The sequence below is a fragment of the Antrostomus carolinensis genome, unplaced genomic scaffold (assembly GCF_000700745.2).
Source record: "Antrostomus carolinensis isolate BGI_N321 unplaced genomic scaffold, ASM70074v2 scaffold628, whole genome shotgun sequence".
Classification (NCBI taxonomy): domain Eukaryota; kingdom Metazoa; phylum Chordata; class Aves; order Caprimulgiformes; family Caprimulgidae; genus Antrostomus; species Antrostomus carolinensis.
In genome coordinates, this window is record NW_010334789.1 from 203,894 (window position 1) to 219,051 (window position 15,158).

The 15,158-nt window shown below is 37.4% G+C and overlaps 1 protein-coding gene across 1 annotated transcript in view; it reads right to left on the bottom strand.

Moving 5' to 3' along the window:
* LOC104529861 (serine/threonine-protein kinase D1) overlaps nt 1–11,421 on the bottom strand; it is a gene marked incomplete at its 5' end in the record, with an annotated part of 34,709 nt that extends 23,288 nt beyond the window's left edge. The window contains 4 exon segments of the mRNA XM_010174284.2: nt 2,285–2,489; nt 5,867–5,944; nt 7,867–8,077; nt 11,400–11,421. Coding sequence (XP_010172586.1) covers nt 2,285–2,489; nt 5,867–5,944; nt 7,867–8,077; nt 11,400–11,421 — 516 coding nt within the window.
* Between the last annotated feature and the right edge of the window lie 3,737 nt (nt 11,422–15,158).

Below are 15,158 nucleotides of genomic sequence, written 5' to 3' on the forward strand. Positions count from 1 at the left end.
GTGTGGGAGCCATAGCTCAAGACTGTGCTATGCATGATTCAGACCAGTACTTGATCTTGAATCTCTCATAACCTACGTAAACACTGTCCATCAGATTACTGTCCTTTGATCTCTCCTGGGTTCAAACATACAGTGGAATTATGAGGGTTTACAGAGTAGAAAAAGTGTCAGTTGACTGGCTGCGCATACCCTGGCAGGGCATAGCAAGAGAATCTGCTGGAAGCTCTCACAGAAAGAGGCTTAAGGTAATATATTTTATCCTCAAAGACCTAAAGCAACATCCCATTGGCTTGCACTCTGGGGTACACATGCTGAAACTTTCCACGATTCAGCTGACACACAGTAAGTCGGGAAGGCATGGGAACTCGACAGTATGCCTGATAGCTCCATCAGATAAAATCTGGAATAGCTAGTTGGAGAGGTTTAAGAAGCCAAGCCCATCTTCCTACTTTCCTTGCTACTGAAGTTAACCATTCCTAGAGCAGATTCTGCATAATGGAATATGGACTCATAATCTGCTCAATCGTAACCCTAAATGCTCAGTTACTTCTGGCAGAACTTTAAATGGAGATGTTGCACTGTATGGGAAAACACAGCACAGAGAGCTCATGTGTTCTACCCTGCTGGCAAAGCTATTGGTGCTACTACTCCAATAACAAAGGGCAGAAACGGCCCAGGAAAATAATAAAATCTTAAGTTCCTACAGTTGTTCTGTCTGTGGATATCTGCAGATGGCCCTGCTTCACTGTAGTGCATCCTGGAAATAAAACATTTTGTTACTTGGTAGTTTCCAACTGAAATGCAAAACGTGTGCAGTCTTAAAGTCTCACTAAGACTGTTAACATAGAGTTAATATATCTTTTTTGCCTAAAAATGATCAAATAAGCTGCAGTCCTTACTTATATAAGTATTCCTGTCTGTACTGACAAGATACTCACTTTTTTATTTGCTTTCAATAGATCACTTAAAAATAATCCATGGACATGGAGGCTACCCTTACAAATGTATTACTGTATACATTACAAAAGTATTACTGGAAATACAGGGATGCCCCTCAACTAAGTAATACACGTACCTTGGTTACCAATGTTTTTATTAGTCATAATTGGGTATTTATACTTTGAAAACTTGCAATGTTGTCTGTTTAATGTACTTGGACATTTAAAATGTTATATGACACTGATTTTGTGATATAAGCACAGGCTGATATTCCAATGATACAAGGTGTCTATATATAGGATCTATGCACACGAATATGACAGTAGGAAAAACGGTTCACTGCCGCAGGAGGTAAAACTTCACGTTGTTGAAATGGACTGCTTTCTACCAGTGCAACAGGGATATGTTGGCAACAGAGAGCTAAGGGGCACGTGTAAACAGACTCCTAGTAAGCAAAACAAAAGAGGAAACTGGAGGTCAAACTGAGACCTCAGAAAGAAAAATATTCTATAATTCTTCAAGGTACAGACTCTTTGCATCAACGAAATTACAGCTCAAAGGACCTTAATTCATTTTAGGTTCCATGATAATGAATAATCCCAATTTTTTCCCCTACTAGTCTGTACAGTTCCAATAAGTGAATAATGCTTTCTTCTCTTCAGACATTTCCAAGGTAAGTTGCACAATTCAATTCCTATTTTCCTTCCTGATTAGTCATTTCAAACCACTAATCTATTTTGTAACATGCTTGAAACTACTGCTTCAAGTCTGTCAGACTTTCCTTCTTTCTAAAGGTGTCAAAAAAAGTAAACAATTAATCAATTAATCTACAGCTGATTATACTGCAGCTACTTATATGTTGTTTGGCATTTTTCATAGGTTTGGGGTTTTTTTTGGGGGGGGGTGTTTGGTTGGTTGGTTTGGTTTTTGTTGTTTTCTTTGTTCTGATTTGAGGTTTTTTTGGTTAAATTTAAATGACTAGGCATTGCACTTTTAGTCAGGGAAAAAATCCTTGGGAAAATACATTTCTAAAATTGTTCTCTATCTCTCCTTCACAAATAAAGTTTCACAAAGTCATGTTCATAAGAGAGTAGACCCGTAACAATTACTTGTGCATCAGTTTTCAGTTGCTACTTCAACTTGACAATAATTTTTAAGCTTCTCTGAAATTCCTAATGCATATATTCAGTGAAGCAATCTCACTGCAATTTCAGAACCACCAATCATTAGCTCTCTCCATTCTCACGGAGTGAAAATAGGGTCCATGTAGATTCCCCCTTTAGCCCTAGACATGATACTTACAAATAAATACAAAAGAAGATGGAATGTACACTCCCCAGCTTACCTGATCATCCTGTTAGACTCATCGTGATCTGGATCAGCATCCTGCATTTCCCCGATGTCACTATGGCATCCTGTCATTGACATCTCAGAATCATGAGCTATAGATTCTTCCATGTCATCTATAAAACCACTGTTTCTTTCACTGTCATTGTCATCACTCCCTTCTTCCATGACCACATCAGACTCAGCCCCAGGACTAAGAAGATCTGAAATATCATTTCTTAAGTCATTATGTGAAAACATACAATACTTCAATCACAACATCCTGACACTTTTTGAGCTTCAGAAAAACTCAGGTTCTCTTTGGGTCTAGCTATACTCAGCATGTACTGGTGAAGTGTGGTCTGTAACCAGACATTGAGAAAAATCACTGCAGAAAACTATAAATACTTTCAGAAACATAACTTTCTATTAAAAAATGCCAAAGTCAAGGCAGAATTTCTTATCCATGGACTTCTATCAAATACTCTACAATCATGAGATCTGGCAGATTTTCTATACAGCTTAAATGTTGTGCACTGGCTCGATGGCTGTTGGCAGGCTACAGCTCCAAATCGGTGCTAGAAGAGCAGTAATTTCAAAACTAGGAATTTTGTAATATGATGATGGCATGACAATGAACTACTGAAATACACACAAGACCATTACTTACAATGTGAACTATATTTGGGGGGAAAAAAGTTATTTCCTTTGCAACAGTGTTCTCTGAAGGCAGCATAATATAGCACAGTAATCCATACTAATGAAATAACACTATCTGCCTTTAGAAGAGAAATATTAAATAAATATTAAAAAGTCCAATGTAAGATAGCATAGAAAAAAATATGAAGACTTAGGATTTAAATTATTTGACCATGGCATAGTATTAATAGTATCTTCCAGCTTATATTTAAATTATGCTAAACTTTCCAATTTCAAGATTAGATCTGCCTAAGTAAGATGAAAGTAAGAAATAACTTTTTATTGTATCGCTGCTTGTGAATGATTTATCTGGAAGACAGAAAGGAAGAGAAAACTTTAAAGTTATTTACTTAAGGGCTTACTTTACAAAAATAAACAAACAAAAAAAACCCAACATAAAATTAAAAAGAAAAAAAAACCTACAAAAAAAGGCATTTTGTTGAAACTCAACCTGCTGGTATACAGACTGTGATCTAACCTGTCAAAATCATCAGTGCTATCAGACAGGAAAGACAGCAAGAGTTTTTCTGGGGTGTCTGTAGTGTTTCAGGCATTTGAAGTAAGGTAAAATCACTCAGAATACACCAGATATTCTCAATGAGAAACTTCCACCTAACTGTGTGGAGGAATGTTCTTGACAGTCAATGTACAGGATGCCCTAAAACAAAAAGCATGCTAAACTGGCTGACAGCAAAATGTTTTGAATTGACAGCACTTCACTCAAATTGGAAGTGCACAGCTGAAAGGTTTGTTTCCATGTAGCCTTAAAATGTCTGGATATAAGTTACTGATGTGTGATTAAGAGACACGTTACACTTCATCTCTAGCAGAAACAGTTATCCAGCATTAATGAAACTTTACAGTGCAAGGCTCTCTCTCTGTTATTCCTACAATACTTTTTTAATCTCTTTTTTGAATAAACCCACTATCAGTTAAAAATAACCTCCCACATTTAGTGTTTAATGTGTTTATTACTGAGACCATACTTGGAATTTTATTGCTTTAGCTCTTCCTTCACTTGCTATTTTGGGGAAGATGCATCACACAGCAGATGGACAGAGTGACAGATACTGAATTTATTTATTAAGTTTGAAAATAATGTGAAACAAATTATTGTAAAAATAGAAATGAGACACCAGTATGAAATTGCCTTTGATAATCCTATGGGCCCTATATCAGTCATTTAGGACGCACAACTAAGAATTCTATTGTGATGTTATGGATATTATTTGGTGGGGAAAGCCAAATTCTGTATGTTTTAAGATGGAGAGCTTCAAGTACACTTAGAGTAAGCTCAGAGTACGTGTTCTCACCCCAAGTGGCTTTGCACAAGCTTTCCTCACTCAGCTCTTCCTCAGACAAACCATTACTTCCCATCAGGCCAGCATCAGATTCATGTGTAGGAGGCAAGTCAACAAAAATAGTATGTTGCTTGTGGGGCAAAGGTGGAGAGAGGGCACAGCGGGTGTGTTGGAGGCATGAAATACAGCTGTTTCAGATGGAAAGAGGGAACTTCAAAATGAAATTCAGAAACAAATGCAAATTTTGTTCATTTAGTCCAGCTGTTCAGAAACAAGGCTTGCCTTCTTGTCTTCTCTTAGCACTTTTGATCAACCCTGTTTTGCACTCCTCTCTAAAACTGCACCTATGCAGGACAAATTTTATCATTTATAAGCAGACTTAGTTACTTTCTCTAACTGCAAATCTCAGGGAAAACTCTATACTGTTATCAATGGAATTAACGTATCATGGTGTATGTTTAGCTCTCAGATTTGAAAATCAAGCAATAAATTTCCATAAGCATTGTTACTTGCACTCCTGAAGAAATAGTTTATGTTATGGGGTGGTTAACGGATAAGTGAGCTACAAATGGTGTAAAGATTTTTTTTTTTAAAAAAAAGTCACTCCAAGGGTCCAGTGTGAGGTGCATCAGAGAGGAACATGCAGTAGAAGTGCAACATCAACCTTCCGGAAAATCATGCACCTTATCACGTTTCAAGCTGGATACTCAGCACGTGAAATATTTTTGCCTGCACTATTTGTAATTAAATAGAAAAACTTTGTAGTAATACAGTGACATTACTATGAGAAATACTATGAGAAGTGTTAGTTAACTAAATCAGTTTTGGAAATTCTTGATATCTCTTCAATCAGGTAGATCACTGATCTAAAGTTTGAAAAAGGGTACCTAATAAGGCAATACTTTATTAACCTCAGAAGCAGTTTAGGCTGACAACTTAACATGGTAATATGCATTAGAAACGGAACACTTTACCACGCTTCTCATTCCCTTATCACATAGAAAAGTGACATTTTCAAGGCAATCAACAATTCATCTACAACCACCCTTTTTTCCTCCATTCCCGTCTGTCAAGCCTACCCATACACTCCTATACTTGACACAAAACCGACAGCACATGTATGGGAAAATCGGCAGATATTCAAGCCTTTATTTCTGGCAACTGATCTGATTAGCTTTATGCCAACAGTAAATGGTGGAATTTTTTCCTGGAGGGCCTTTCCAGTTCTTCCAGGTATACTTTTCCTTTTCAAGAAGATTACCCTAAAACAAACATTCTCTCCCCCCCCCACCCCACCCCCAGATTAAAAAAGCAATTTTGTGCTTGTGTCTGACAGTACTTTTTTGCTTTACTCTGGCAGTCTGCATTCAACAGGCCATGATCACCTGGCCATTTTGCTGCCAACATCACCTCCATGGTACAGCTGAGCCTGTCAGTGCCAACTATTTGGAAGACACACACTCTGAGCTGATGGTGTATGAACCACTCGTAGGGTTCCTCCCACATTTAACCTTTGTACACATCATACACCTCACAGTTTTACATTTCTCTTTTATTTAACTGGTGGTTTAACCCATGAGGGAAACATTAAGGTAACTTACCGCCATTAATGGCAACTTCCCCCAGGCAGTTATTTGGCACTTTAGGAGCACAGCGTTTATGACAGTTGAACCTACAGTCTGTTAAGAAAAAAAGAGATATAGTAAAATTCTTTCTCTTTTTCTGTGACACAATTATATTTTTTCCTGCTATCCTGTCACAATGTCAAGCCCTATTATTTCACCAGTATAATGTTAACGTGTCCAGAGAGCGTTCCTTAGCCTGGCTGCACAACACCTGCCAGTGGAAGGGACACGATGAAGATGCCAGAAGCGTGTTTCCCTGAGGGGAAAGGAAAGCATCACCAAGGGCAGTTGGGTGGAAGCACTAGCTGCAGCCAAAGTCCAGGGGATGCTCAGCTCATCGAGGGGAGCAATCAGGAGACCTATGCGCTTGGCTGCAAAGCCAAAGCTGCTTTTTCAGTGAAAGAAGCAGATTGGGATGCACTATACAGGTTGGATATTAGGAAAAAGTTCTTCAATTATGAGGGTGGTGGATCATTGGAACAGGTTGCCCAGAGAGGTAGTGGAGGCGCCATCCCTGGAGATATTCAAGGTGAGGCTTGATGAGGCTCTGAGCAACCTGCTCTAGTAAAGATGTCCCTGCTTACTGCAGTGGGTTTGGATTAGATGACCTTTGAAGTTCCCTTCCAACCTGATACATTATATAATTCTATGATTCTATATCCACTGCAGCTTAAATGACTGACTGCAAATCAAATGCTGAAGACTAAAAATTGAACCAGCAGAACCCAGGCCAACAACTGAAAGTGAGAAAATATTTGTTCTTTACATGGCAAAGCAACTTCTAGACAGCTTTCAGTGGAAGGTTCCTTCAACACCTTTATTTTCTGGATATTTTTATTTCACTCTGCCTTTACTTTTTTTCTAACTGTAAGTAGCACTTTATTAGATGTCATCTGAACTGTTTTGTTTTGGCTTATAGAATACATTTTATAAAAACTAGTAGATGTAAGTTATTAACACACCTGGAAAAGCAAAGAGTCAGGAAGGAAGAATTATACTAAGGAAGTCTATAACCTTGTAATTATTTAACTTCAGACTGATCCAAAAACCACCTGAGGTACAGCAGTGCCAAACTGGTAATTTTTTTTTTTTTTTTAAATCAGGTTAACACTTGCTTATGTCACTAGTATTAAAAATGAACTGAAACAGGTGATGCCTTCATAGAGGTTTTGCTTTAGTTAAAACCACATCAGAATCACATCTTAAGTTAAAGGAATGCAACTTTGAATTTTTGCAAGGTGTTAGTTCAAAGAAGCAACACAAAGCATACTGATTCATTCTATTTTAGCTATTGTTTATTTTAATAGAAGGAAGGTGATTTTAAGGATCTGTTAGCTGATGTTATCTAACATCATAGCATGTACAATGCTTTGTATTCATGAGCCCTCTAGCTGGCTAAGGTGAGCCAGTACTCTAGGCTACAATCCAAAGGGCTGGATTCACTTTGGCACTTGTTAATGTACAACACCATGAGACTTGAGAGCACATTACTCACATTGAAAAAATGTGGTTTTAAATTCTCATATAAGCTCCTCTTATTTTATTTCCATTACAACTCCCCTAAAACCGTGAACTGCTGAGATTCAGGCACACGCTTCAATTCAAGCATATGATTTTGTAGACTGAAAACAATGAAGATAAGAATACAGCCCTTTCTGTTAACTATTCTGCTGTAACTGCCTGTGAGCACATGCTCACCTAGTGCCAAATACACGGTAATTTACACCTGAATGAAAAAGATGCGAACTACTGGAGATATACCACAGGGTAAGAATGAACAGCCATGCAGCCAGCTCCTGCAGAACAGCAATTACTGTAATTTTGACTCCAGTCTAATCTAATGTAATTGTACATGTGCCTACACCTAGACAGTTGAGTGAAGAAATCATGAGTAAGGCTACATAGAAACTACTCAAACATTAATTAATTAATTTTATTATGCTTAGCTTTTATATTCCTAAGGGGTGTTTACTTACCTTTGCACTGCAGACCCTGTCTAAAAAGCCCTTTGAGAAGCTTCTTACAGTACTGGCATACTGTTGGCCTTGTGTAAGAGTGGATGACAAAAGTGTGAGGCACTTTAACCTTGGACAGTAAGATCTTGTCTAGCTGGATAGGTCGTCCAATGTAGGACTGTGAATTTGATCTCTTCTCTCGCCCAGTGAATGATTCTGATGGTGTCTTTTGCTGTGAAATACATAGAAAGAAAAGTGAAATATTCACGACGTGTTAATTTTTAAAAGAATATCATAATCACATATACTTATATCAAGAACAGTAAGTCATATGTCATAGAAAGTAATGTTAAGTGCTTTGAAACACTAATAGAACATGCAACATACCCTCTCTCAGACTGCTTTTGAAAAATTGGAATGGCATCAAGCAGTATCTTTGCCAACACTACTACCATACATCTCACATTGTGGCTGAAACAGGTTTCTATTTTAAAAAATAGTATTTTTTTTAAAGTAAAAATGAAAATATTCACTAAAGATTTCTCAGAAAAGCATTTCATGTTCTGATAAAAACATAAGCCATTTTTACCTCTCTTATTTTCTGTTTCATATCAAAGGTAACTTTGAAAGGCTGTATTTTTTGTACAAACGTTAAGAAAATTATTCCCTTATTCTATGTGCATGCAGGTTTTCAATAGAAAACAGATTAGTATTTTCCATCCCCTTTATTTATAATTTTTGCTATTGCTAACCTTACCACATCTAGATTGTGCACAATAGATCACAACAGGTATTTAAATGCATATATATAAATATGTATACAGTGAGAAACACAGTATAAGCTATGTAACCAAAAGAATTCCTGAAATAAATTAGTCCAGGCTTTGCCTTCATAGTGTACTTGTCATAGGAGGGAAAAAAAAAAGTTTCTTCCTTCCAAAGATCAGATAGGTTTCTTACTGTGAAGACCAAAATTTTTCTTTTCGTTGGGTTGCAGAACTATCTGTCTTTCCAAAGATGCACACGCAATAGATTTGCTGCACATCAGAGCTATCCTGCTAATTGACAACAATGTCAACATCCCATGCTTATCCACTTTATAAATGCAAACCTGTCAAATCAAGGAGATATATGCAAAATACATTGTATGAGCCAGGTACATGTGGTCACCAGAAACAAACTAGATTGAAACAAGTATAAGAAAGCATCTGTCTTTTATTCATCACAAATAATAACAGAAAAAATGAATACACACATTGATATTAAGTGTTTACTTTCCGAGTTTTAGATCTTCATGCTCTGTAAAGCACTCATGCATATGAGAAAAAACAAACAAACAAAACAAAAAAAACCCCAAACCAACAACAAAACCAAAACCCCAAGCTAATTTCAGTTTAGGAATATTTTTTTTTTTTAATATTTGTTAGTTAGCAGTGTTGCTTACCTCATATTCCCAAGGCACATTGCATCAAGTCTTATGACCAGGGCTTTGGAAGGGAGGGCAGAAGCCCCCAGGAAGGAAAGAATGAACTCATACATGACAATCTTCCTCTTGTCTGAAGTACCAGTGACCCAACTGTCTCCTAACAGTATGATCTCTCTTAGAACCCTCTGTAATACCACCTAAACTAAATCTACTTTGTATTGTCATTCCTTGCCTTTATTTTCCAAATTATTGTCAAATAAAAAATTATTTTGGCAACTGAATACTGCTAAAAGCTTTATTAAAGTCCAAATTACTTAGATCTAGTTAACCTCATGCTCAAAGGATTTCAGAAAGCTGATGTGGCCCAGTTTTTCTCACCAAATGCCTTGCAGGTTTTAGAAACATCAGTAGCATTGCTGAAATGACTTAGGCACTTAAATGACTAACAGAGAGAGACAGGCTTCCCTACAGCTTTGGCTCTGACAACTGAGATGCGCTGCCTAGATGATGTCTGATCAAATCTCAGGTGTGGTACAGCATGAGTGTGGGAAAAATTATTTGCTATATTTTTTGATCTTTCAGTTTGATGGCAAGTTTTTCAGTTTTAATGTGCTAGTACATGCTTCTGAGAAAACATCAGGTTGGAATTCTATATGCTCTACATTGATTCGATCCTTTCTGAAAAATAACTGCAACAGTCACTCATTGCACCACCAGCTTTTGTATTGCTGTTCATTAAACCTGTTTCTCGAAACTTCTATCAGACAACACACAGTTATAATTTTTGAAGGTTTTACTTCAAGTCTCGCTTCACATTTTTGCAAACAACTACATTTTTGCTAGTAATTTATAAATGTTCGCTACAGTTCAAGTGGTAATGGATGCTAAACAAAAGACTTACCATTTTGGAAGACCTACTGCAGAATGCCAGTCTTCAAGATTGGTCCCTACTTTACTTTTTAAACATTATATTAATATTCAAAGTGCTGCTTATATTTCTGTTAAAAATAATATCCTGTGAATGAATAACAAGCTCACTAACAAATGAACACAGTTTCACCACTTTTGCCTCAAAACAAGTGAAAGGAAATAGGTAGGCCTAAACTCACTCAAACAGATTATTTGTAGACAATATCTGTCAGCTTTTTCTATTTACAGAAAAAGTATTTCAGCTTTTCTTTGCCACTCTGCAAGCACTGGGCTGCTATGCAATAGCAGCATAGCACACTGTGTAATGTGCTACACGAGCAATTCTTAATTTACCTTCCCTCTTCCAGCCAGAGGCAATGTGACTCTTGGCTTCTGCTCAGAGGTAGCAAGGGGGGAGAAGCTGGTGACAGAGAACTCATGGCAAGAGCAGCCAGAGCGGTCACTCCCCACCCCTCTGATGACTGGCTGATTAGGAGGAGGAATACCTCCTCTCTTTTGTCAACGATGAACGTCTCTTCTCAACTTCCAAAACTCTTGTCAATATCCCTTGACTCTAACTTCCAGCACACCCAGCATCAGACAGATCCCACAATTTAAAGTCCCTGAAAGAAAAGGAAACCGGGAACTGCCCTATTTTCACTGCAAAAGCAAGAATCTCTTCACAAAGCACCTTCTTCTTTGGCTGGTGCATCTGGTTTGTTAGAAAGATAAATTAGTTTTTCCTGGTAGTCAGCCAGACTACTGACTCAGCAAATCTGGAAACTTCCCAGGAAATGATTGCTTAACTGTATTACACCATGGAAATTAACAGCCTACGCGGCTCCAAACACTAAACAGTCCTTTAGAACAATCATCCCAGTAAGCTAATCTATACTTTTAACAGCTCAGAATATGATTTTACAAGTGACAACAAACATAAACATGCAGATATTTAACTGAATGAATGTGCAACCAAGCCAGTGACACCGACCACATCGAGAGACTTCAATTCAATTATGCCTTAAAGTATGAGAATATCTAATAGAATGCAATGTTTGCTTCCTCTTTTATTTTGAACTTTTTTTTTTTTTTAAAATTCCAAGAAGGGAGAGGTGCCAAGCTTTTCCCCAACACTGGACATTCTGCATGACTCTTACTAGCTGATGCCTTACCCCTCCTTCTTGTTAAATTTCTTCAAATTTTTGCAATGTACTGAAGCTACTCATGGTTTATCTGGTGAGCTTTGTTAAAAGCTCTTGAAGGACAAAACAATTTGTCTATAGAAGCCAGAAGCACAAAGTAATTGTGCAGAACCCTGGCACTGCAGGAAGGAGAAGGTCCTCCACGTAACTGCTACCTCAAAGGTCAAAACCCCTCAAGCAGGAGATACCTTCTGTCTGTCTTTTTACGCTGTCCAAATCCACTGCAAAATACAATTAAGAGACTGAAATAAATACTGATTTCCTGTCAATGGATTCAGCTGTTCACATTACCTATGTGAGTTTGACTGTCTTCTAAGCACCACATCTCCCACTTTCAGGCACAGAAATCAAATAAACTTTAGGAAGATGCTGAAGGAACTAATGGGAAGCAATAAAAGCTGACTGACTGGCTGCAGAGGTGGCCTCTTGGGAACAAAGACAGGGAACAGTCCTGCAATCCAGCTGCACAGGCTAACCTAAAACATAAACCAGATTGCTGTTGGCCTGACTTCTTTTAAAAGGTTTTAACAGTCCCAGGGATTCTGACAAAACTTTGCTGAAGAGCTTCATGTCTAGAAGAGTTAGAAAATAAATACTTAAATTTTGACATTTGATTATCTTACTTTAAATTATGCCTGAGGAAACACATTAGAGTCTGTAATCTTCCCTGAGAAGAGAACAGGCTACACATCCTACACTGTTCACAAAGAAGTGCTAACCTTTTGCAGGCTCAATATCTAAAAAGTGCTGTGACATTATTCCTGTACTTTACACTGAGATATTAAATCAGAAATTACACAAGTATTTGTACATTTATGAAGTACATGTTTGGCTTAACCAAAGAAAAATGCCAAAACAAATTATCATGAGCTTTTAAAAAAAAAAAATTAATTGGACAATTGAGAAAAGTGATGTATATTAAAAAAAAACAAACAAAAAACCAAACAGCAATAACTATCTGCATGAAGTTTCTTTTTCAGTGTTGAAGCATTTCCTTCCTATATTGAAGGCAGAGGATAAAGCCTTAATATGTTCACGTACAATTTCTTCACAGGAAGCTACTGTCAAATGAGGTGCAAGATATCTATGTAACCACAGGAACTACTGTGTTTTTAATGCAATGCAAATGTTGACTTTCTTTTACAAATTAAACTATGAGACTGCAATTAAGTGAATTCAAGGAAACAAATCTTCAGTTAAATATACTGAAATGCCACACTTCGAATGTAATCAACTGTGTTGTCTTTCAAGGCTTCTTGCACTCTTTAAGTCAAGTGCATGATTTAAACCTATAAGCACCATAGTTAGATAGCTATGGTCTGAAAAACACTTCAGTGTTATATGTGTAAACACATCGAAGAACTCACTTCAGTACAAGCTGTTAATATTAAACTATCCACAGATGGAAATTATTATGTACCCTGTTCCTCCATTCAGACATCAATACCAGCAAACAGTGGTTTGAATGTTCTGTCTGTAACCTGCCTTATTTTGTAAAGTAATAAGAGAAGATTACTGGGTTTCAGCAGTAGTTGTGCGACTATACTGACTTCTCAGAGTCAGGGATTTCGCAAAACAAAAGCCCTTTGCTGACAAAAGATTTGCAAGTGACAGCAGGCATAGTAGGGCTTATGCAGCACAAAGCTTTCTTCCTGCATCTTACAGATGCAAGTTCCTTCAAAATATTAGGTTTTGCTTGACATTCTATTATGTGCTTCATGATTTTAAGTATAATAATTTTAAGTAATAAATTATTTTCATGTAAGTCACTTGCACTACTAGAATGCCCACACCATAAGCAGCTCAACTGCACCTACTGCAAAGAACTAACAAAAAAGGAAAAAAAGCACACACCATGATACAAAGGTGGCACAGCCAAGTTATAATTCAAGACAAAACCCTTCAGGGAACAATTCTGGTTCACGCTATCACATGTGAATATTGCATTTTTGTTTTTATCTGTGCAAATCAAATGCATCCCATCTGACACCGTCTCCACACCATTCTTACTAAATCACTGATAACCAGTAGGCCTTTGGGCTTAATGAACAGCCACTGCTTTGGAAAAAGATTTGGCAATGGGCAGAGGAAGTCAAGACAAACCAGCCGGGAGAGGCTTGGCTAAAGGGAGGGACAGTAGGATGTTACAATTCACAAAAACAAGGGACAACAACACTGACCATGTTTGGGCCAGGTAAGTGGAGATAAAGGGTTGCATCGATTGCCTCTATTCCGCAGAATACACATCGCACATGAGGACTGTATCATTTCAGAGGACCCAGCGCCAACATGAATGATGTTTCAGAGATGCTATAGGAAAGTAAAATGTGTGTTGAAGGGTTTGACACTTTGGTATGTGCAAACCCTTGTGTCAGTACTTAGAAACCACAAAACTTAGCTCTGAGTGTACGTTTGCTTAGATGTGTCATGCACTCTTGAAGAATTCCTTCTGCCACAGTTGCAGAGCAGTTTAAGTCGTGGAGGCTTATATGGAGGATGATAGTCTGACAACTATTATTGTACGTCTTTCCTAAAAACAAAATAGGAGATTTAAGAGCAAGTGGCAAGTATCTCGGGACAAGAACAACCTGAACCTCTCTCCTGTTCCAAGCTGAAGACTCAAATACCCATAAAACCTCTTGAAGGGATCACAAGTCGTACTCAAAAACACCATCAGATGTGGCACGTATGAAATTTCAGGACATGTACATCTTAATCAGTTTACCATTTTCTCTTCTACCTGTATTCCTTGATATTTGGAAAATATTAGGTGCAAAACTGATGCAAAATTTAACACTTTCCTAAATATACCTCTTTTAACTTAAAATAATTGGCTTGATCATCTTTTAGGTCTCATCTAGCTGTGATGAACTTATGAAACAATTGTATATGGGCAAATTAGCTCTAAGAAAAGCTCTAATGTAGTTTGAATTAGTCACAAGAAAATCAGTCCTACAGTATTTAGTACATGGCAGCTAGTATAAGTACTACTATTATTTCATGGCACAGCAGTGTATGAGGTAGGTCACTCCAAATTTACTTTGTGTACCCTAAAACGTTTTAATTCAGGCTTCAGTTGGACTTTAAGTGTCACAGACATGCAATGCTTTAAGAAAAAAGGGAATTACATTTTTAATAGTTTTCATTGAATTGTTTTTACCTTTAGTATGTTTTAATATTTTAAATAATTGTAGAAAAGCAAGAAAACAAAAAAATGATACCTAAAATACTGTGGAATTAAATTAAATTCCTGTTTAAATATTTAACTTTCAGTGTCAGATTCACTGAGTTCATGATTCTCAGTTCTGTTCAGTGCATGACCCTAGACTCACCTGGTGAATCTGGTACTAAATCCATGTAAATACTACTTACGGCTGGTTTAGTTCACAGCCTATATTTCACACTTTATTATTTTTAAATAACATTTAGATTTTGGACCCCAAAAAATTTCCAGGAGCACTCCCCAAAATAGCTTAGTGATTTTTTATTAAACAAATAAGCACACTGAAAACAAGTTCCTATAAGACAGAGAGGAATGTGTGATGTACATCACTGCAGCACAGCAGGATAGCCTAGGAGTGACAAGAACAGAAAACAACTGAGTGTGTATTGGGTTTGCGTGGCAAGGTTTTGGTAGTGGGGGTGCATAGGGTGGCTTCTGTAAGAAGTTGCCAGAAGCTTCGCCCATCTCCAACACAGCCAATGCCAGCCGGCTCCAAGGTGGACCCACCGCTGACCAAGACCAAGCTCATCAGTAACACCTCTGTGATAACATA